The 20,935-nt window shown below is 45.1% G+C and overlaps 3 protein-coding genes across 5 annotated transcripts; 2 read left to right on the plus strand and 1 right to left on the minus strand.

Annotated features, from left to right (window-relative positions):
* The first annotated feature begins 543 nt into the window (after positions 1-543).
* On the plus strand, positions 544-8,278 carry LOC121625386 (tumor necrosis factor receptor superfamily member 12A). The gene is made up of 5 exons (XM_041963476.1): positions 544-900; positions 5,005-5,103; positions 5,190-5,333; positions 6,159-6,207; positions 6,515-8,278. Exons 1-4 carry the CDS (start codon positions 819-821, stop codon positions 6,197-6,199), a joined length of 366 nt encoding a protein of 121 aa, XP_041819410.1. The 5' UTR covers positions 544-818; the 3' UTR covers positions 6,200-6,207; positions 6,515-8,278.
* On the minus strand, positions 8,176-18,074 carry znf646 (zinc finger protein 646). 3 transcript variants are annotated; one of them, XM_041963470.1, is made up of 4 exons: positions 17,974-18,074; positions 13,553-16,361; positions 12,229-13,308; positions 8,176-11,917 (listed from the first exon to the last, which is right to left on the minus strand). In XM_041963470.1, the coding sequence occupies exons 2-4, from the start codon at positions 16,144-16,146 to the stop codon at positions 11,026-11,028; spliced, it is 4,566 nt and encodes a 1,521-aa protein (XP_041819404.1). In that variant the 5' UTR covers positions 16,147-16,361; positions 17,974-18,074; the 3' UTR covers positions 8,176-11,025. The 3 variants fall into 3 exon arrangements, with proteins under 3 accessions (XP_041819404.1, XP_041819403.1, XP_041819405.1); XM_041963469.1 differs by lacking the exon at positions 17,974-18,074 and adding an exon at positions 17,089-17,225; XM_041963471.1 differs by lacking the exon at positions 17,974-18,074 and adding an exon at positions 17,089-17,225 and having other exon boundaries at positions 11,634-11,790.
* On the plus strand, positions 17,685-20,877 carry znf668 (zinc finger protein 668). Its single transcript, XM_041963475.1, has 2 exons — positions 17,685-17,793; positions 18,364-20,877. The coding sequence occupies exon 2, from the start codon at positions 18,372-18,374 to the stop codon at positions 20,343-20,345; it is 1,974 nt and encodes a 657-aa protein (XP_041819409.1). The 5' UTR covers positions 17,685-17,793; positions 18,364-18,371; the 3' UTR covers positions 20,346-20,877.
* The last annotated feature ends 58 nt before the right edge of the window (positions 20,878-20,935 follow it).

Genomic DNA, 20,935 nt, shown 5'->3' on the forward strand with positions numbered 1-20,935 from the left:
GTGCTGCTGCTGCTGCAGCAGGCTACACCCAACCCCAGACATTAATAACACCACCCTGCGTCAAGGACACTCGCTGTTCAAACGCCAGTCTGCAAAAAAAAAAAAAAAAAAAAAAAAAATGCGACCACCGCAGTCGCTTTGCATCTGCAGAGGGGCACTCAAGTGGATAAGAGATAAAGCTGAGCTAGTTTTTTAAGCTTCGAGCGCTTTCCCCGAGGGTTATAAAGCAGTTTTTTTTTAATCTGGAGAGTGTCATCTGTTTTTGCCTCGGTTGCTGTTCCTCTTTCTGTGCGTACGGGACCCGCTCTCATGCCAGAGACTTGTGTTTTTTGGCAGGGAGGAGAGAATGACGTCGACAGGCGTGGTAATAACAATGAGAACACTATTAAGTCCAGACTACACAGACTCTATTAAAAAAACGTGGAGAAAAAAAAAAAAAAAAAAGGGGGGGGGGGGGGTGCAGGGTGTGGCCCGTGAAATATGAAATACATGTTCTGAAACTCTCGTACCTGAAGCGGTTTGATTGAAACTTTCACTTGAAGCGCAGCGCATGAAAGCGCACACTCAGGCCCGAGGAGTTTCCTGTGAGTCGGGGAGTGCGCACCAGAGAATCCGAGCAGTACAGTACATAGGAAATGACTCATAGGAGTTGAACTGTTAGCGTGGGTGTGTGCGCTATTAAAACAAGGCGCAGACTCCTCCGGGTGACTCACTCTGATGCTCGCTTTTCCATGCTGAAGCCCAGCGCGGATTGTTAATCAGATGAACTTTCGGGAATTGTGTGGCCGACAGCGAGCAGCTTTCCACCCGCGGACATCATGGCTTCAGTCGCTCTCTGCGCGCTCTGCGGACTTATTATAGCGGCCGCGACCAATTTCTACGGCGTGAGCGCACAGAAAAGTAAGTAAAATAAGTGTTTTTTTTCCCAAGCAAAATTTATTTTTTTTGCTACAAATGTGTATTTTTGACCAAGTGGCTACAAAAGTTTTCCTTTTCATTTCTGAATTTGTTTTACGAGCGATTGTCGGGCGGTCTTGTCCCTGCGAACATGGATCGCAGTCTGGTGGTCTGGTCTGGCCCCATAATGGAGTCAGATAGTGGGTCTGCTTACAAAGCCGCTTCCTTTACCAGCTGCATTTCTCACCGGTTCCGCATTCCGATCGCCTTATTTCACCCCATCCATCCGTGCCCCTGGGTGAGGGGGACAGGCCACATGGAAAGAGTGTCCGCTGGGCACAAAGATGTGTTTTTTTTTACCGCCTCGCAGAAACTCCAAAAGAAGAAGAAGGGGGGAAAAAAGACAGCTTTTGATTTTGTTTCCACAGGCGTCTGAAGTTTGGAGTCAATCCCAGTGGAGAACACCAGACTCAGATTGCACTGAGAACACAAAATCTTGAATAATTACATGGGTTAGGACCATTTCCTCAGGCATTAAAGTTACCAAATGCGTAAACTGAAATCATGCTCCGTGTAGAGTCTCTCCCGTGTGAAACCATCTCTACATCTGGACATCAGCTGCTGGTCCACCCACCCCCCCCCCCTTCCATTTTATGACAAAACGCCTCACCCCCACACCCAAAAGCACCCTTTGTCAGGCTGGGTGTTGAGATTTGCCCAGGTTTTTGTGTCAGCAGCACGAAAAGCTGCTCCAAGCTTGATCTTGTCCCCAGGTTTTAGATGCTGGAAGCATCATGAGAATCCCTGTTGCTTCTATCAAAATACAGTGCTGGTTGTTTGACCTAAAAGTGAAGCTCAAGCTCAGAAACATGGCTGAAATGTCAGTTTAATCAGAGGTTTCAGGTTGTTGCCCGCTGCGGGCGACGAAAGCTCCACTTCTCAGATGTGGTTTGGCTTCAGTCAGAGGTCGACCAGCAGTCAAGGCTCAGTTCCTTCCACTGACCTTTTGAACCCTGCCGGACTCGCCGGGTGATGTCGGCTGAAATCATCGGGAGAAGTGCTTACAAGAACTGTGACACATTCTTACTGTGACCACGACTCTAAAATGAGTCAGTCCAGAGCTGTAGGCGGCTGGCTGTGGAGGACAGGGAGCCTCTGGGGGCCTGAGCATGTGGCTGTAACATAACCAGAGAGTTAGAGGTCAGAAATGCCTCGAACATGACTTTTGGAGCAGGTGCTTTTTTGGCCGCAGCTGGTTTTAACGAAGGCCGGTGTCATGTGACATGCTAAAGAAGCGTGCAGCACACCCTCCTATACGTTTGTGATGTCGGCTCTGGATCTCACGCTGCTGGAAGTTTCACTGCGGGTCTAAAGGTCACTTGTTTCTGGGTGGATTCTGAGAATTAAAGCGGCACTCCAGGGATCTGGTGTTGCATTTCCATTAAGTTTCAGAACTCACAAGAGACAGTTTTTAAGAAAGAAAAGTCAAAACCGAACCAGCAGAGACTAAGATATCAGGACTTTTAGCGTCCAGAAACAATCAATCCTACGTTTCCCATAATGCAACTGAACTACATCTTTCATCCTCCTTGCCTCCTAAATGCCCACCTCTTTCAAACTCCATACCTCCAGCACATAACGCAGGCTTTCCGATAACCCAGATGACATCACTATGACATCATCAGGCTTACTCAGACTTGAGGTCCCTCCAGAGCTGCAGAGGACATTATTCACCTGCCTTCAGCGGCTGAGCAGCACTGCAAACATCTCAAGCATGAACTGGTTTTATCGTCCCAGCGGTGACGATCCTGCGCTGATAAATCCTTTAGATTCTGGACTGTTTGTCAGACAAAACAAGTTACGGAGTTGCAGACATAACTCTGGTAATGTGGGACGGTTTTCACCTCTTTCTGACAGACTGATTGATTAATTGTGTAAAGAAACAGCTTTTTTTGTTAATTGACCAGTGGTAGAAAGTAACTAAGTACATTTTCTCAACTACTGGGCTTAAGAATTTCTTGTTCACGTTACTTTATACTTCTCCTGCACTACATATCAGTGGATCTACATCTATCTGTCACATGCAATTACAAGTTACTTATTTATTCTAGCTTAACATTTTTTAAAGCTTAAACCAGTGGTCCTCCATCTTTCTGGACGCAGCGTTTAGTCGGGACCCTTGTAACGTCGCAGATGTCTATGATTTGCTAGCAGCTCCACCATTTCCCCTAGAGACATTTCCCCCCTTAGACTTCTCAGATGGTTTCATTTAAGCAACTATGTGAGGCTTAAAGAGACAAATGATGTGATATTTCACAAAGATTAGAGAAAAGTCGGAGAAATTCATACAAATTTGCGCAGCAGAACGTCCTTCCTGTCCATTAATCACCTCACGACCGTACAGATTTATGTCGCGACCCTTTGGAGGGGGCCCAAACCCTAAGTTGGAAACCGCTGTGCTCACCTACTACACAGTGAAATGCTGCGTTTGCACTGATGCATCAGCATTAACAATCTAATAATGTAATACTGTAAGTAATAACCTATAAGTCACAGGTGGCATTTTCTGAATGCTTTTTAAAGCCTGAGTGCATTTTTCTGATAAATACTTCTATAGTAAAGTTCATGAATGCAGGACTTTACGTGTAATGGAGTTTTTTTGTACTCGCACTCTTAAATAAAAGATCTGAATGCTTCATCCTGTGTACAAATGACACTTGAAGCAATCATGAACAGATATCTGGCGCCGCTTCATGTGTGGCGCCGCGCTCAAACCAGCTCTGAATATTTACGCTGAACAAAGAATGATGATCATCACTGCAGCTCTCAGATATCTGCGCGTGGCTTCCTCGTTTCAGTTATCAGTAGCACCATCGTGTCTGCTGTAGTGTTACTCATCCTGATAGCTTGTCTTTGCGTCGTGTCAGCTCCTCCGACGTGACAATATTCATCAGCGGCTGTTGTTGTCACCGAAGCGGCCGCAGTTTCCTACGCACAGTCATTACTTTTGGTTTTCACGTCAGACTCAGAGTTTTGGTCTTGCTTTCACTGATGTTTAAAGTAGCTGAGCGTGAAAGCTACCACGAATTGATGACTCAGTTGGGGCTCGGGGTGGTTCCTTGTTCTAATGGACAAGAAAAAAAGTAGTTGTCCATGCAAATTCACTTGCGACACTGAGAAGGAAGGAAGATTTTTATCATTTTATCCACCAAATATCTGCAGACTAGTTCCTTGTTACGCTATCTGGTGCTTTGTCATGGCTGGTGTTGCTTCATTCCCCTTATTAGGGTGTGTTATTGTGTATGCATGCACGACCTTGAAGTATTGGAGTATTAATGCCAGGATGTAAAACCTGCAGAGAAAACCACAAGCTATTAAAACAGCCTCAACGCTCCGCTGTCTATGTTAACTGTGTCACATCTTCAGGCTAATTCCTTCCTCATCATCTGGGAAGTGCACAGGCTTTAATTGTTCAGCTGCCGGCTGCCACAAAAAGAGATGAAGCTTCCCATTGTGTCCACAGAGGTGGAGGCCTTCTCTCCGAGCTCAAACCGCCGCCTGCCTCCGTCTCGCAGACGCGCTCGCTGATTCTCTGGAAGCCGCGCACGTACTCAGAAGTGCAACAGTTCAACGGAAGCCCCATGCGAGAACACATCCTGCTCTTCACACGCCGCCTGCCCGTTAGCGCGCCGCAAGTTACTGAGTAATTTTCTCTCATGCAGTCGAGTTGCATCAGCAGTCTGACCCAAAGGAATTTCCCGGTTTCGTTTTATGAGAAGAGGAAAGCCGCAAAGTTCCTCGTGTGTTCTGTTCCAAGTCACACCTACTGCAGAGGCTGATCCCAGCTGAGTTATTCCTTCAGGTCACCTGGTTCTGGCTCATTTTGTTTCCACTTTATCCCAGAGTCAGGGAACTGCGCTTGGTTTCTAAAACAGTCTCTAAACATTACCTCCACCTCAGAGTATTTCAAGCAGTGTTAAATGAATCATGAACAACGTCCTCTAAACCCTCCACTGCCCAGCTTTGACTCAATGTTTCCCAGTTAATGGCTGAAGGGTTGAAACCGGCATAGCTGATCGATGATCTGTCATGTTTTTCTGCCTGTAGGTCAGTGCGGCAGATCAGAGTTTTGGAACTCGGATTTGGATCTCTGCGTGCCGTGTGCATCGTGCAAGCAGTACCCAAAGACGCCGTCATGCAACACATGTAAGACAGCGAGTCATGATGTGAGAATGTAAATGGCTCCCTGCCGTGATCGTGTGGTCATGTTCTCTCTGCGTGCAAACCAACAGGTAAATCTGTGGAGGAGACGCCTGATGTGTGGAAGCTGGCAGCCATCACCAGTTTCTCGGTGCTGGCCGTCGTGCTGGTGGGCGCCGCGCTGATCATCGGGGTCATGGTGCATCGACGCAAGTCGCACAAAAGGCCCCTACGTGGTGAGATTCTTTCAGCTTCACGTCTTTTTACGGGTGCGGCAGACATGTTTTCCACGCGAGAGTGCACAGCTTCTCGGCCCAGATCGCAAATAATGGCTGCAGCTGAAAAGGAGTGTTCCATGTTCCCAAAGTGAGACTGTCATCCATGTCTTTCCAGAAAAACAAATGAGGTGATAAATTAGATCTTAAAGGGACATATTCTACAAAAATGGGCTTTCTTTTGGATTTGTTTCTCACCCAGCATACCTTGGAATCACTGAAAAGAAAGTTTTCCCCAATGCCTTATTTTACGAGGGTTTTGATTCGCCTTTGGAGTAAAGACCTTGCATTCAAAGATAATAGGGATGAATTATTAGTGACAATTGGTGACTATGGGGTTGAGTAATCCTTTAGAAATCACGTCATGTCCCTGGTGCAGAGAGATTCTCGGTAAGTACGTTCACAGCTCTGCAGCTGTGTCACAAACCAACAAAAAATGGCACAGACGAGAGCTATCATCTGTTCGTGTACGCTGCGAGACAACAGGCCTTTTTTTTACAGAAGCCATCTGAACATGCGACAGTAGGAAAAGCACATGTGCAGACAGTTAAATGAATGATGGCTGAATTCCATTTAGCTGCTTCAGTTTCTGGGTCAGGGTATTGTGCGCTCTGGCTCGCTGTCACACCGCCGTGGCTTGCAGGGACACTTGTGTTAATGTTACTGTTAATGCTTGTCCTAGTATGACAAGTCTGCTGTGAGAAAAGGCCTATTACAGACAATTTAGATAAACAAGTGCTTTGCCGGGACGAGAAAAATGCTAATTTTTGCCTCAATTCATTACAGAACCCATTGAGGAAACTGCGGGGCCACTTTACCAAGCTTAAACATTTCAGTAAGTATCATTTTCATTGTCATAACAGGGGTGAGGCCAATATATGAGTCTGATGGGAGAGAACAGTGGATATTATGTGGGTAATAACACTTCCTGACCTGCTGTGTACGAATGGCATCAATTTTAAAGTGTTGGTCTACAAATGTTTTTAAGACTTGTTGGCAATCATAAATGTATTAGAATAAGATGTGGCATGTAAGAATAACTACAAAACAGATACCAGCAGCTTCAATCCAGAAATATCAATATCAGCCCATATTGGTTGGAAATGTGCATAATTTGACATGATGTGACGTCACCTCCACAGCCTCATCCTTCTCTGGAAACAGATGTGACAGAACCAAGGGGCGACTGGTTCAGAGCCGGATGGAAGAACCTCTGGACCGCGAACTGCATACTCTGACTGCAGGGTATCTCCTGATCGGAATCGGACCATTTTAATTTATTGGACTGTCGAGTGACGAGACGTGCTCAGTTCTCACGCTCAGCGCAGGTCCAACAGTGACCGCAGGACTTCCAGCGAGCAACTCTCACACCTCTGTAGGAACAGTAACAGCCTTTCATTAGTGGTATCTCTTTGTTTTATTTTGTTTTTTACAGATTCTGTGTGCCTTTATATTCCACGTCAATGAGATTTTGATCTGGAGGACCTTTGTGGGTTTGCAGATGTTTGATTAAGACGTAAGATAAAACTACAGTCCTTTCTTCAGAGAGATGGATGCTTTCCAAATCCTGCATCACGCTGTTTTCCAGCAGGACTCCAATGAATGTAACACAGCTACCGCTGCCCGCTGGGTTGCGGTATGATCTCCCGCTATTCGGCGGGGTTAGACGGGGTCCTCTTAAAGATAAATCACATGTGAGTAAGACATACTGTTTGGCACATTAAGGCCATTTGAATGTAGCTACTTTTACAGTAGGTAAAATGTGTTTCTAGCCGTTGGCCCTGCCAGTACCTCCGTGTACCTGTTCTTTTAGTAGCCTCATGCAGTGATAAAGCTGTTGATTAAGGGAGCAAACTGTATTCATTAACTTGTTACTGGGTCTCCTGAGACCAACACATACCCTGTATTGCGGGTCATTACAATATTGTCTTGTCTGTTTTAATGTTACTAGGTTTTAGGAGATGTTAGCTGGTTGCTTCTCTACCACCCCCCCCCGAATTCATGCATTACTGTCCCGGCGCTTGACAGTATGGTTTGACACACTAGACATACAATCCCACACTGCTCGCAAGTGGGGATGTAGCAAGGAATGTACTGTAGTGAAGAAAATGACACCTACAGTGTTTCAGGTGGAGCTACGCGATGGCTACGCTCACTGACTCTTGACCTGTCGTTTCAGATCTGCAGCGAGGCAAGCAGATATGTCTGTTTGTAATTTTGTAGGGATTTGAAACCAGCGAGAACCACGGTGGGCAGGGTTGTTGTTTTCCACTTCTTTTTTTTTTTTTATAGCTCGAGATGTTTTCTATCTTCAGACATCACACACAGTATGTGGTTACTGAGATATTTAATGTGACTGACAATGTTTCAGGTCATATTTTCGATCTGTCTGCTTGTGGGTAAACTGCCTGCCCTCTGGCAGCTAAATCACTTAAAATACAGATACTTCCTCTTTTTTTTTTTTTAGATTTTTATATTATTTATTTTAAAGTATCTTGCAGTGTTGTTTTGCATCAACTGCGAGTGACAAGCACAGTTTTAAAGGGACTCCAGTGAAGATTTGTGTTAAACTCTCACCAGGCCAGCCAATGATGTTACTGAGCAATAACTAACATTTCCTGCTTCGTTCTCTTGCTTTCTTTTTCTAATTGTATATACTGTACATGCACTGGCTTCTTTTACTTAATGCAACCTTATAAACTGCTTTGTGTACCAAATGTATTTTCACAATAAAACTGACAATTTCCAATAATAATAATAATGCAAGTTATTGTTGTGAAAACTGCAAGAATGGCCTCTTCTTCTTAAGTATGTCAGTATGCAAATGACCAGTCAAGACACAAACACTGTATTTTCCAAGTCTTTTAATTTCAACTAGTTTTAGTTGCAATAATTTGCTTATATTCTAAACTAAGTTCTAACAAAGAAGTAAAAATCTACGTTTCAGAGTGACAAAATAGTTATATAAATATGAATTAAACAGTGAGCAGACATTTTTGAGCACTGAAAATCCAATAAATCAGAATGTGTGGTATATGCCTTTTTTTATTACACAATAGCTAATCTAGCACTTTTCTCCCGCTGAAGAAAGTCTTGCCGTGAGCGTACACACATCCGACCGATATTTCCGTTCTAATATTTACAGAGAGAGCTCTGAGATTTAAAACACGTCACACATACCAGGCTGTGATTGTGATCAATGACAGAGGAGTGAACGTGTCAAGCGCCACAGGGGATCAGATTTTTTTTAAAAAAAGAAGTCAGTTTGGAACTCAAATGTGCGCCTGTTGTTTAACATGTAGGCTACCATGGCATACAGGAATATGTTACATATGATCATCTAAATCATTACAATTAACACACATAAGATTTTAAACATTTTAACAAAACGGCAATGGCAAGTTGTCATGGTCTCTCAAGGCTAGTGTCAGTCTACTGAATGTGATGCCACTGTACTCCATACAATGGTAAGACAACAGAAATGAGATGGACTCATGGTTCATGCACTGAAACAATACTTTCAGCATATTGCTTAAATATTACGACCCGCAAACTAGCTGAGGTGAACTATCTGACAGCCGACTTGTTGCCCGTCGACACTCTGAAAAAACGACAACCGGCTGGCTGCATTATTATAGACTTTCTGTCCTCCATAGGCTACAAGTGTCTCATCTACAAATGTGCAAATAGAACTCTGAAAACAACAAACTGCAGAGAAACGACCATGGCGAGAACAGCATCTGCAAACTACAAAGTAAAACCGTAAAACTGATGCTTCAGCCATTCTATTTGTCTTACAATTGATAACTGAGTTTTTGTATGATTACAGTGTATTCTCTACAATTAAGCTGCATGAGGCGTTAAGTAGTAGTTGCCAGGTAGGCAGGGCTTTCCATGAGGTATTTCATACTTCTGACCAGTGCCAAACATACTCATACATGAAATGTAATGTATAAGGCATAAAGAAAATTTTAGATTGTTAGAAAAACAAAGGCTGTGAGTTCACTTTTGCTAGATCTGTGGGAAAAAAACAAAAAACACTTCAGGAACAACAGGCACGTTAGACAACTTGGCAAAAAAGAAAAAAGAAAAGAAAAAAATGACAAAACCCCAGAGAACTGAACTGATAATTGCACATTTTTCACAGAACATAAGTGGTTCATGAACCCAACAGCGAAGGTGAATTTGGTTCGTCCTTGTTAATCCATAAAGCTCTGGTATGTTTGTAGTAATACTTGTGCTTGGCAGAAATGAGGCATTTTGGCCACACATTTGTCTGAAAATACATGTTCATCCTGTTTGACTCATATAAACGTGTGTGAGGGAAGAAAAGCCACGAGACAAAAAGGAATCACTTTCGCCTCACTGCTGCAACACTTCTGTTTTCCTCTGCTTTAAGACCTCTGAACGGTTTGTGGCTGAGGAGGTTCACAATTCAGGAGACAAATCAACACGGTGGTTTACAGTATAACAAGTACAGTGAGAGGAGGTTTGTTCACATTAAACTGCTACAGCTGACTTACATTTTAGGCACTGGCACTTCAACATAACTGATGCTTCTCAAAGGATCATAATTCAACAGCAAGCACTGCATGTGGAGCCGACACTAACTGTTGGGAGTGACGACGTTACGTGAGTTAAATTATAAGAGTGTGGAACTGGCACAAGTGAGAATATAAATGCTATGCTCAGTTCAGAAACTGATTATTTACGAAGTTTTACACGTCAGGTACGTTCCTTTTGAAGGTTTACCCTGAGTGCTGCCAATAATGCCAACAATGCTTGGCTCATTCTTTCCTGCCCGTTGTAACTGAGAATGAGGAAGTAAATACAACTCGACTGATGAAGTTCCGTAAAGGCTACATGAGTTTTAGAAGACAGTTTTTTCGCTTACAACATTCATAAAAAGTTTTTCTAATAAAATATGCAGATAAAATAACTGGAATAAATTAATAAATACATCCATTTTAGCATACAATGTCACTCGACGTGAATATTATTAGCAGTACGACTATTTACTTGATAATATGATTTCAGTAAATCACTTTGCCACTGACCTTTGGACACACCCAGAGGTATTTGACTTAATAACAGGCTTGCCCTATGTGAAATCCCAAAGGAAAGTGAGCACTCCTTCGACACTGACGGCAAAGCTAACAAAAGGATTCAGAGATAAATATAGTTTGTATATTTTGTTTCCTAAGGAACGTACAGAGGCACTGAACACAATTATACATAGCAAGAGAGGAGAGATCACCGTTAGAACAGTACTGTTATACAAAAACATGTTATCAGTGTTTATGTTCTTACATGGACCTGGGCTGCTCTTTTCTGTTCACTTTGGTTGTTTGGTTTGTCATTGAGGAGAGAGCGGCGACTAAGATTTCTGTCACCTGCCCTGTATTCTGGGATCCTGTGTATTCATGGAAAAACATTCAGGCCTTATTAAAAGCTGACCGATAGACCCTCTGGAGACCTTTCAGTGATGTCACTATCTGCTGTGGAGGTAAGATTGGAAGTCCGTAATGAAATATGCATGTCTGTCAGGACCAAGGAACACTTTCTGAAAAAAATACTGTTTTACAATTATTGATAGAAGGATAAATAACAGATAAATAAGAGGACCGCCTGGCTTCTTCACTGGAATCTTAGTTCAAAGGAAAGACCCCATGTCCAAGTCCATAAACGTGTTATCATCAATGCTAAAAGAGGAGTCATAGGTCTGGGTGTTCTGGTGCATCTTCTGATGGTGCCGCAGGTTGGACTTGCTGGAAAAGCTCTTGTCGCACAGCAGGCAGGCGAAGGGCTTCTCTTTGGTGTGGATTCGTCGGTGACATATGAGCTGAGTGGACACACGGAATGCTTTTCCACACTCCACACACTGGTAGCGCTTGGGCTCCGTGTGGATGCGCCGGTGGTTCTTGAGAGCCATCAGGTTGGTGAACTCTTTCTGGCAGATGGAGCAGAAGAAGGAGCCCGTCTTGTGGCTGTTCTTGTGGTTGAGGAGAGAGCCGGCGTGGCGGTAAGTGCGGCCACAGTGTTCGCAGACGTGGCTCTTCTCTTCTGTGCCAGCTGAATCGTTGCTCTGGGAATTAGCGATGCTCTCTGGAACATGGGACAAAGGTGGTGGAACCTGCTTGTGCATCTCTTCCATCCCCATGGTCTGATTTATTCCTGAGTCCCAGCAGATGTTGCTGTCTACAGGTTCGTTCGCGCCTTGTTGATAGAGGTCCTGGGCCCTGTGGTGCATGTCCTGATGCTGCTGGTAGCTGGCTGCGCTGGAGAAGCTCTGCTGGCAGATGCTGCAGACCACAGACCGCTCCTTCGAGTGCACCTCCATGTGGCTTTGGAGGTGTGCGACCAGACAGAAGGTCTTGCCGCACTCGGGGCAGCAGTGACGCCTCATCTGGGAGTGTATCTGTAGAGTGAGAGGATCAGGAAATGTCTGGAGACACAAGGTACAGTGGTGGAGGTTTTCGGAGTGTGTCTTTTTATGGTTGAGGAGAGAGCCAGCATGGCGGTAGGAGCGCCCACACAGGTCACACCTGCAGCAGGGATACGTTCATATTCAATACCTAATATTATACTTCAACTCAAATAATTTTACCCAACAGTGAATTATTTATAAACCTGCAACCTTGAACTTGTCTTTGGCCATCATTCTGCAATTTCTGTTAACTTATCAACAAACATTTTCACCGATACACCTACATTAGCAATAAGCTAATATTAGCCGATATCCTGGTCAAACGTGTCAATCGGGCCAGGACAGCTTTGTTAAACAAACAGAAAGTAAATACATACTACCAAATTGATGATAAATAGACAAAACAAAAACAATAAGACAGTAACTCACATGAAGCACTTGTCCCCCCTGTCTGACTGCTGGACTCCAGCTCTCACAGAGTTCTCCTGACCTCTGCGGCAGCGGTGCCTCTTCAGGCCGGACCTGCCCTGGAAGCTTTTTCCACAAGAAGGACAACTGAAATGACCTGACACCCGGTTGTGGACCCTCTGGTGGTTGTGCAGAATACTGGCGAGGCGGAAGGCCTTCCCGCACGTGAGACACACATACTTTTTTTTCTGTGTGTGGATGCGCGTGTGATTGCGTAAAGCCATGGGGTTGGTGAAGGGCTTAGAGCAGAAGGTGCAACTGAAGTGTCCTGTCTTGTGGGTGTTTTTATGGTTCAGAAGTGAGCCTGCATGGCGGTAGCTGCGATTACATATGTTGCACGTGAAAGGCCGCTCCTCTTTATTTGAACACGTATTTGTTTGTGCATCTCGGCTGCCTGAAGGTCCGTCACAGGTGTGGGCTGTCAGTTGGTCGACAGAGAGGAAGGCCCGCTTACATTCCTTACACTTAAAGGTTCTAGATTTTAGGCCCCTCCTGCCTCCGGCCCTATCCTTTCTGAGGTCTGCACAAACATGGGCTAATAGCTGCTTCTTCCCCCTGAAGCCTTTTCCACAGTTTTGGCAAGAGTGCTTTTTATATGCAAAATGGGTGCGCAAGTGGTTCTTCATTGCTAGCTGATTGGAATACGTGTTGTTACAGACCGAGCAGTAATATTCACCTGTTTTATGTGAGTTTTTGTGGTTGACAAGACTTCCTGCGTGGCGATATGTGCGACCACACTGGTCGCAGGCAAAAGGCCGTCGGTCACCTGTGTCCTCCAACTTGACCGAAGTCTCAGACTTTGCTTTTCCTGTCATCACTTCAGGCAGTTGCCTGCAGCGTCGAGAGGAAGTTAAAGCCTGATTGGCATTTGAAGTTAAGGACTGCATTCCTCCATCTGACCTGGTCCCATTCATCTGCATGAGGGCCTGGATCTGGTTGTTGAGTTCCTGGATTTTGGCTTTGTTCTCTTTGTGCCTTCTCAAGTGATTCAATAGCTGCTTCTGAATTTTGAAGGCTTTCCCACACTCATGGCAAGTATGTCTGGGGGAGAAGACAAGGCGTATGGTTAATTCTGTGTTTGCATAACAGTGAATAGAGAGGACACACAGACTAGAGCCATGATGACAAAAACACAAAAAACACTCTATAGGCAGATTTTTTTACTTTAGCAAATATTTACAAATAATTTTCAACATGCATTCAAAGTTGGCAACATGAGTGAAATATTTAAATTTTTTACATCTATTTACATTTATTAATAATGTGCATTCTTGTTGGAACTAACCTCTTAATATCAAAGTGGGACCTCTGGTGGTTTTTAAGAGCCAATAGGTTGTAGAAGCGTTTCTGGCAGACGAGGCATCTGAATACACCTGTTTTGTGGGACTTTTTGTGGTTAAGGAGGGAGCCGGCATGTCTGTATGACCGCCCACACTGATCACACTTGTACTGACGATGTTCAGTATCAACAGCTTCTTTGACGTGGCTCGTGTCTTCATTCTGGGCAACATCATTTGCTTTCATTTCCTCTTTACCATGTGTTGACTCATCTTTCCTATCAGCTGTGCAGCCGTGGTTCTCAAGATGATGGTAGCTGGTGCAGAAGATGCCACAGCTGCCACAGATAATACTATGTGCTTCCTCCTTGCCTCCACACACATCGCTGTTGTTCATTTGTAAATGATCAACATCATCTATCTGGTCCCTGTTGTGTAGAAGCTGGTGAGTTATCAAGTCCTGCTTATTGGCAAAACTTTCCCCACATGTGCTACATATCATCATCTCTCCAGGCTCATCATCTTTCACTTCTTCATGGGAGGACATGGAAGAAGGCCCTGAGCTTGCAGGAGTACCATGGGACTGTGTGTGCCCTCGGAGATGGCTCCTGAGGGCTCTCATGCTGGTGTAGCTGTTTCCACATATAGAGCACTGATAAAGATCCCCATCATCGTCCTCCTCATCAGCGTCATCGCCTTCCTCGCCACCATTCAGCTGATCACTGCCCATACTGTCATGGAAATTCTGTTCAAAGTAACTTTGGTTGTGGCTACCATTCAGACCATGGAAGTCCACATTACTCCCTGTATTTCCAATGGCAGAGTGACCATTACTGTCCTGGAAATTTACATTACTGTCATAGTCACTGCTAGTAGTGTCACGTTGCTGCTGTAGTAGTGGGCAACTGTGAGACTTAATCCCTGCAATATCTGCAAATGTCTCACCGCAGTCTGCACACATGTGCCTCTGCATCAGGTGTTCATTGTGAGGTAGATGCACAGTCATATCCTGGGAAAAGTCCTGATTAAATTGCTCATGGTACAAAGCCCCATTACTGTCAGCTCCGTTCTCCTGATCCATACCAAGCACTGGGTGAGCGCCATCCTCCTCCTCGTCTTGAGAGGAGAAGCAGACCTGTGGGTTATCCAGAGTCAGGGGCTCTGAAGAGAGCCAGTCTCCCTCGGCAATGAGGCTAAAAGATGAAGTCTGAGCTTTGTGGAGACGAAGATGACTTTTGAGGGCAGCCAGGTGAGGATAACTCTTTCTGCAGATGGAACACTGGTAAATCCCCACCTGGTGGGACCGCTTGTGGTTGATGAGACTCCCAGAGTGCCGGTAGCTTTTACCACAGATCTGACACTTAAAGGGACGCTCATCAGAATCTACAGTTGAAGTCTCTTCCATTTCAGTTGCATTGTCAATGTTTTGTGTGTGTGTCAGGGCAGGATTGAGAATGCTTGAGTCCATGATTGGGGGTTCTCCCTGAGTACTATTGGAAGATGGTGTTTCATTATTCGAGCAGTCTGAGTACACATGTCCGTTACTTCTAATCTGCTCCTGCGGCTGATCAAAGCCTCCATACGTATCTATTGATGATACTGAGGGAACATTATTTAAAGGAGATGCATAAAAATTTGACTCAGGTGAGGCAATACTGTTGTCATATGATATATTGTGGTTCTCTGACAAGGTATCTTGAAGTCCAAATGACAGAGATGAAGAGTTATGCATTTGGATGTGTTCCTGGAACTCCTCATCATTGGGGAATCGAACCTGACACAAATGGCAAAAATTTACTGGAGCATCCTGGCTCTGAGGTGAAAACTGGTCCAGCGGTGTGCCTGTGTATGACCCACCCATTGAACTGAGGTCATTCCCGCTTCTTGCCTTGTGAGTTCTCTGGTGGCTGTAGAGGGCAGCCATGTTATTGAACAGTTTGAAACACACCGTGCATTCAAACATTCCCACTTGGTGAGTCTTTTTGTGATTGGTCAGGCTTCGATGGTGTATATATGATTTGTCACATAAATCACATCTGAAAGGTCGATTCGCTGCATCATCAGAGGTCTCAGATTGTGCAGTATAAACCTCCGGCTTATCCTCAACTGGGCTATTTTCTGTGGAAATCCCAACACTGGCCGACTGCTCACTGAGATGATGTGGGTGATCATTTTCAATGTCGTGTGTGGGATATTCCATGTCTACCTTTCTATACGACTGCTCCTTTACTCGTCTGGCAAGATGAACCCTCTCATGCGTAGCAAGCTGTGTTGCCAGACGAAAAGCTTTCCCACATTCTACACAGGAGTACTTTTTCTGTGAAGTGTGGCTCCGGAGATGACTCTTCAGGGCCAAAGCATTAGAATTTTCTTTACCACATATGTTACATTGAAAAGAACCCACTTCGTGAGTCTTTTTGTGGTTAGCTAGGCTACCAGCATGCCTATAACCACGTCCACATTCGTCACATTTAAATTTGCGTTCTTCCTCTTGTTGATGGTGAGAATCCATGTGCTCGAGCAGACTGGGCATATTGGGACATACCATGCCACATTGCTTGCAAGGAAAACCCGTTGTCCTGCCAGGGTCTTGCACTGCCATTGCAAGATGATTGAATTAAGTGCACCAGACACAGAGTGTATGAATATGCAGGAGGGAAATGCATTAGATGCCTTTACTGTCCGTATAAAAAGAATGTAGGTCTTTACAATAAGGTCCAAGCGGTGTCCTGGGAGGTAACAAGGCAGAAGATGTTGAAAACCAGTTCCACACAATTAGGACAGTGACTTGAGTTTAGGAGAAGCAGGCAAAGTGAGCTGTTGAGGACAGAAGAGAAGCCAGTTAGAGCTGTGGTGAATACATGAACAATGAATGTACCAGTATTTATGTAATATATACAGTTTTATGCAACAAGTCATGCAAAAAATATAAGAAGACACAGATAACCCTTCACACACTTTTCCTAAACATATTAGCCTTTTCTTCAAAAAAACATGCTACAATACAGACTGACGACGTAACCTGTATAACACTGTAGCAACAGTGAACATTTCACAATTTATATGCTTCACGTGATCTTCCCTGCTTTCAGTCAACCAAAGTCAATAAATCTTAGGGAAAAAACAGCCACAGAATATTAGGTTTAAATGCGTTTCTATCAAGTAACCGGCATCATGTAAACTGCATGCAGTTAGCGAACTTTACTCATATCCTTGCTACATATCTGCACCAGCAGGCTAACCGAACTAGCTATGTCAATAAACCGGGTGACCAACGCCTCTCTCTCCATTTACTGCCACTGCGGATACCCATATTTTCCGACATAATAAACAAAAACAGAATGGAAGCACACGGCTTCGTCAGTCTAAAAGGAAGGGTGGAAAGGTTAATTACGGTTAAATTAGACCAACGGAAAAGTGCGCTAACGTTAGCGCGATACCAGCTAGCATCATCATGGCTAGCTAAACAAACATTGCACCAAAAAGCCAAGAAGTCGTTTTCAACGAGGAATCACAACGTCAGCAAATGCGTCAAATTAAATACCTGCAGCAGTAATGATTCAATGTAAGCCTCCGATTATATATTTTCATTCATTATTTTAAAAACGTAATTTTTATGTAAAGGGCAACCCCCTTTTTTTGCAATTGTCTTTTTTTCTTCCATCCCCATTTCCACATTGCTCTTGTTGCTAGGAAACAGGAAATGTGCAGCAGGGAAATACTTCCCTCTCAAAACTAAATAACCTGGGTGGGGGAAGAAAAGTTGAGTTAATAAAGGCTGTGGCGGGCTAAGCGTTAAAGTGATCACAAACAAACATTAAATGCAAATAAAAACCAAGAGTTTAATGTTCGCCTCACGATTCTGCTGTTTCTCCTAAAGCACATTTGCTGCTAGACAGGTTAGCATACGTAGTTAGCTCTGCCACTTGCAAGCACTGAAAAATATCTTGCTTCAGCTTGGTACGCATGTTACCATTATGACAGACAGCCTGATAGCTTTACTGGACTACCATGTTTTAATAGGGGGGTTCTAATCCATTTATCATCTGTCTTATCTTGACATTTTTACAATTAAACGCATTAAAACGTTGCACACTTGGCTCGCCGAGAGCTTTCGTCATCATGGTCCTAAAGCCGTCCCCCATCCTGTAGCCAGTCAACAGCTATCACCGTGTCTCACAGTAAATGCAGTCGTGTACCTACACGTTTTTCCAGGCATTACCGACCAACTATTAATGTCCTGATCCAGGTAAGAAATGTCTGTGTTCTACTGATGCACACAAAGACAGCTAATGTTAGCTAAATCCATCCCGTCGCGGACATGGTGATGATGACACTGTCGAGTGAATTGCTGCAGCCGGTCCTAAAGCCAGCCATTTTGAGTTATTGAAATGTTTAGCAAGAAAGCCAGCAAAAAATGAATACGTACGTATCCTATCCGGTCGTTAACACCATCACACTGACTCGTGATCTTTGATCCTTGCCTCCGGTCGGGCACATGTCGGTCATTCATACACAGGGATCTCTGTCATTACATCGCCAACTTCCTCTGGCTTCAAAGCGGTTAGCTTATTGTCCCTGAGGTCCTAATGCCAGCCATTTTGTGATTTAATGCACATCCACATATTTGTGTTATTATGTTGTTATACACATTATTTTTCAGGTCCACCATCAGCCACTGTCCCTGACGATCTGCTCTCCTTATTCATATCTCTAACAGCCCTCTAGCCTGATGTTGCAGTCTCACATCCTTATGCTGCTAATGAACTGTTTATTTACATGATTGTTACATGATATATATTCTATGATCTCTTTGCAGACATAAAGATGGCCTCTCCTCAGCCTGGCAGCCCACCTCTTGCAGAGCAATACACCCCTCCTGCACAGGACGAAGAGAGCCGACAAGAGGAAGAGCTGGTGAGGGATCAGCCTGCAAAAAAACGTGGCAGAGGCAGGCCTCCGAAAGCCAAGCCTCCCTTCAAATGCTCTGCATGCACAGAGGCTTTCAGGAGTCTGTCAGCTCTGCGGAGCCACAAGCTCTCTGCGCATGGGAAGGAACGTCAGCAGCAACACCCGTGTTCTCAGTGTGCTAAAACGTTCTCCAGCAAAGCTCAGCTCTCAAAGCACGAGCGCACTCACTCAGCCCAGCGCCCCTTTCAGTGTCCCGACTGTCACAAGGCCTACAAGACGCCCACAGAGCTACGCAACCATAGCCGCTCTCACACCGGGGAGAAACCTTTCGTATGCACAGAGTGCGGTAAGGCCTTTATGCAAGCTATATGCCTGAGGATCCATATGACACAGCACAGTGGAGAGCGCCCTTACTCCTGCCGCCAGTGCTCTAAGAGCTACCCCACCCTGTCTAAACTAAAGGTGCACATGCGCTCTCACACGGGAGAAAAGCCATACTTCTGCGGTGAGTGCGGTAAGAGTTTTGCAGACCCCTCTGTGTTCAGAAAACACAGAAGGAACCACCAGGGCCATCGGCCATACGCTTGCGACGAGTGTGGGAAAACGTACACGGAGCTAAAGGACCTGAAAAACCACGAGCGCTCCCACACTGGAGAAAAACCATTCCTGTGCTCAGACTGTGGCAAAGCCTTCTCCCGCTCCTCCTCCCTGGCCTGCCATCAGCGCATTCACTCGCAGAATAAACCCTATCAGTGCGAGCAGTGTGGCAAGGGCTTCACCCAGCTGTCCTCCTACCAGTCTCATCTCCGCACTCACTCTGGCGAGAAGCCGTTCCTCTGCCCTCAGTGCGGCAAGATGTTTTCCGACCCCTCCAGTTTCCGTCGCCACCAGCGAGCCCACCTGGGTTTCAAGCCCTACCCCTGCGATAAGTGCTCCAAGAGGTTCCGACAGCCGGCTGATCTGGCCGTGCATGAACGCGTTCACTCTGGAGAGCGGCCCTACAAATGCCAGAGCTGTGACAAGGCCTTCGTAGCGTCCTGGGACCTGCGGCGCCACATGCTTGTCCACACAGGTCTCAGGCCCTTTTCCTGCACTGAGTGCGACAAGTCATTTGCCGAACGCTCCAGCCTCAACAAGCACCGTCGAGTGCACTCCGGAGAGAGGCCTTTCAAATGCGAGGAGTGTTTGAAGTCATTCGTGGTGTCTTCAAGCCTGCGCAAACACGAGAGAACTCACCTGGCTGAGCACTCAGACCAGCAGCAGCAGCAGCAGCAGCAACAGGAGACAGAGTCCGGGTCAGCCTCAGGATTTACTGCCCACACAACCTTACCTCAGTTCTCCTGTACACACTGCGATGCTACGTTCGGAAGCTGGGATGAAGTTCAGACGCACGAAAATCTTCACTCCATCGACTCCGCCCCTCCGATCACCAAGATCGTGCCGCTGGGCTCGCACGTCTGTGAAACCTGCCAGGCAGAGTTTGCACAGCTGGCAGACCTGCAGGAGCATGAGAAGCAGCATCCCAAGCCGAGGCCTCATGTCTGCAACAGCTGCGGCAAAGGCTTCCTCAACAAATCTGGGCTGCGTAAACACCAGAAGATCCACTCCACCAGCAAACCTCACAGCTGCCCCCACTGTGGCAAAGCTTTTCTGTTTGCCGCCTACCTTCGCAAGCACTTACGGACTCATGCGGACGCCGCCTCGGCCGCCCCACAGCTCACGGACATAAACATTATTCACACTGACCCGCTTCCCTCTCCTCCGCCCCCCAGTGAGGTTTCCCCCTCCACTGTTGAACCCAGCACCATATCCCTGACGGTCCCAGTGACTGTACCTGTGACTGCTTTCCAGACGCTGCCAGAGTACTTAGTGAAAGAAGAGGGTCTTTAAGCGTTTTCTTTTTACTCTTCTGGGATTTTTATTCCACAAATATTTAGCCAGTGGCCTTAAATCTTTTTAGATGATGGGTCTGATTTTGACAAACGTGTCATTTTTCGGTTCAGAGCAGAGTTTCCTCCATGTAAATTTTGAGGGCTTTGTCACATATTTGAAAGATGTTACGTATGTAGTTCATGTTTTAAAATATATCCTGTACTATAAGTAGCCTACTATGAAACTGTCTGTCGTGACCTCTTCATGAAAACGTGGCGTTGCAAACATTTAAGCTGATCACTTAAAAGTCTCACTTGAAATGTCGTGATTTCAGATAAACATGTTTTTATCATACGTTTTTAATTACAGCTTGTCTTAAATTCTTTGCATACTTTGGATCTACATTTCGGTGGAACAAACCATTTGTAACTGTTTTACTGTGTATTAAAAGCATCTAATTATGGTATAAATTGTTGAGGGGAAAAAAAAGGCAGTGGTGTTCCAAGATATTCAGAGGAATTCAATTTTTATACCAATAAAATTGTGTAATGTGTAAAAAGAAGTAATGTTTTACTCATTTTTTGTGTGTTTATGTGTGAAACAAACCT

This window comes from Chelmon rostratus, chromosome 21 (assembly GCF_017976325.1).
Source record: "Chelmon rostratus isolate fCheRos1 chromosome 21, fCheRos1.pri, whole genome shotgun sequence".
NCBI lineage: Eukaryota > Metazoa > Chordata > Actinopteri > Chaetodontiformes > Chaetodontidae > Chelmon > Chelmon rostratus.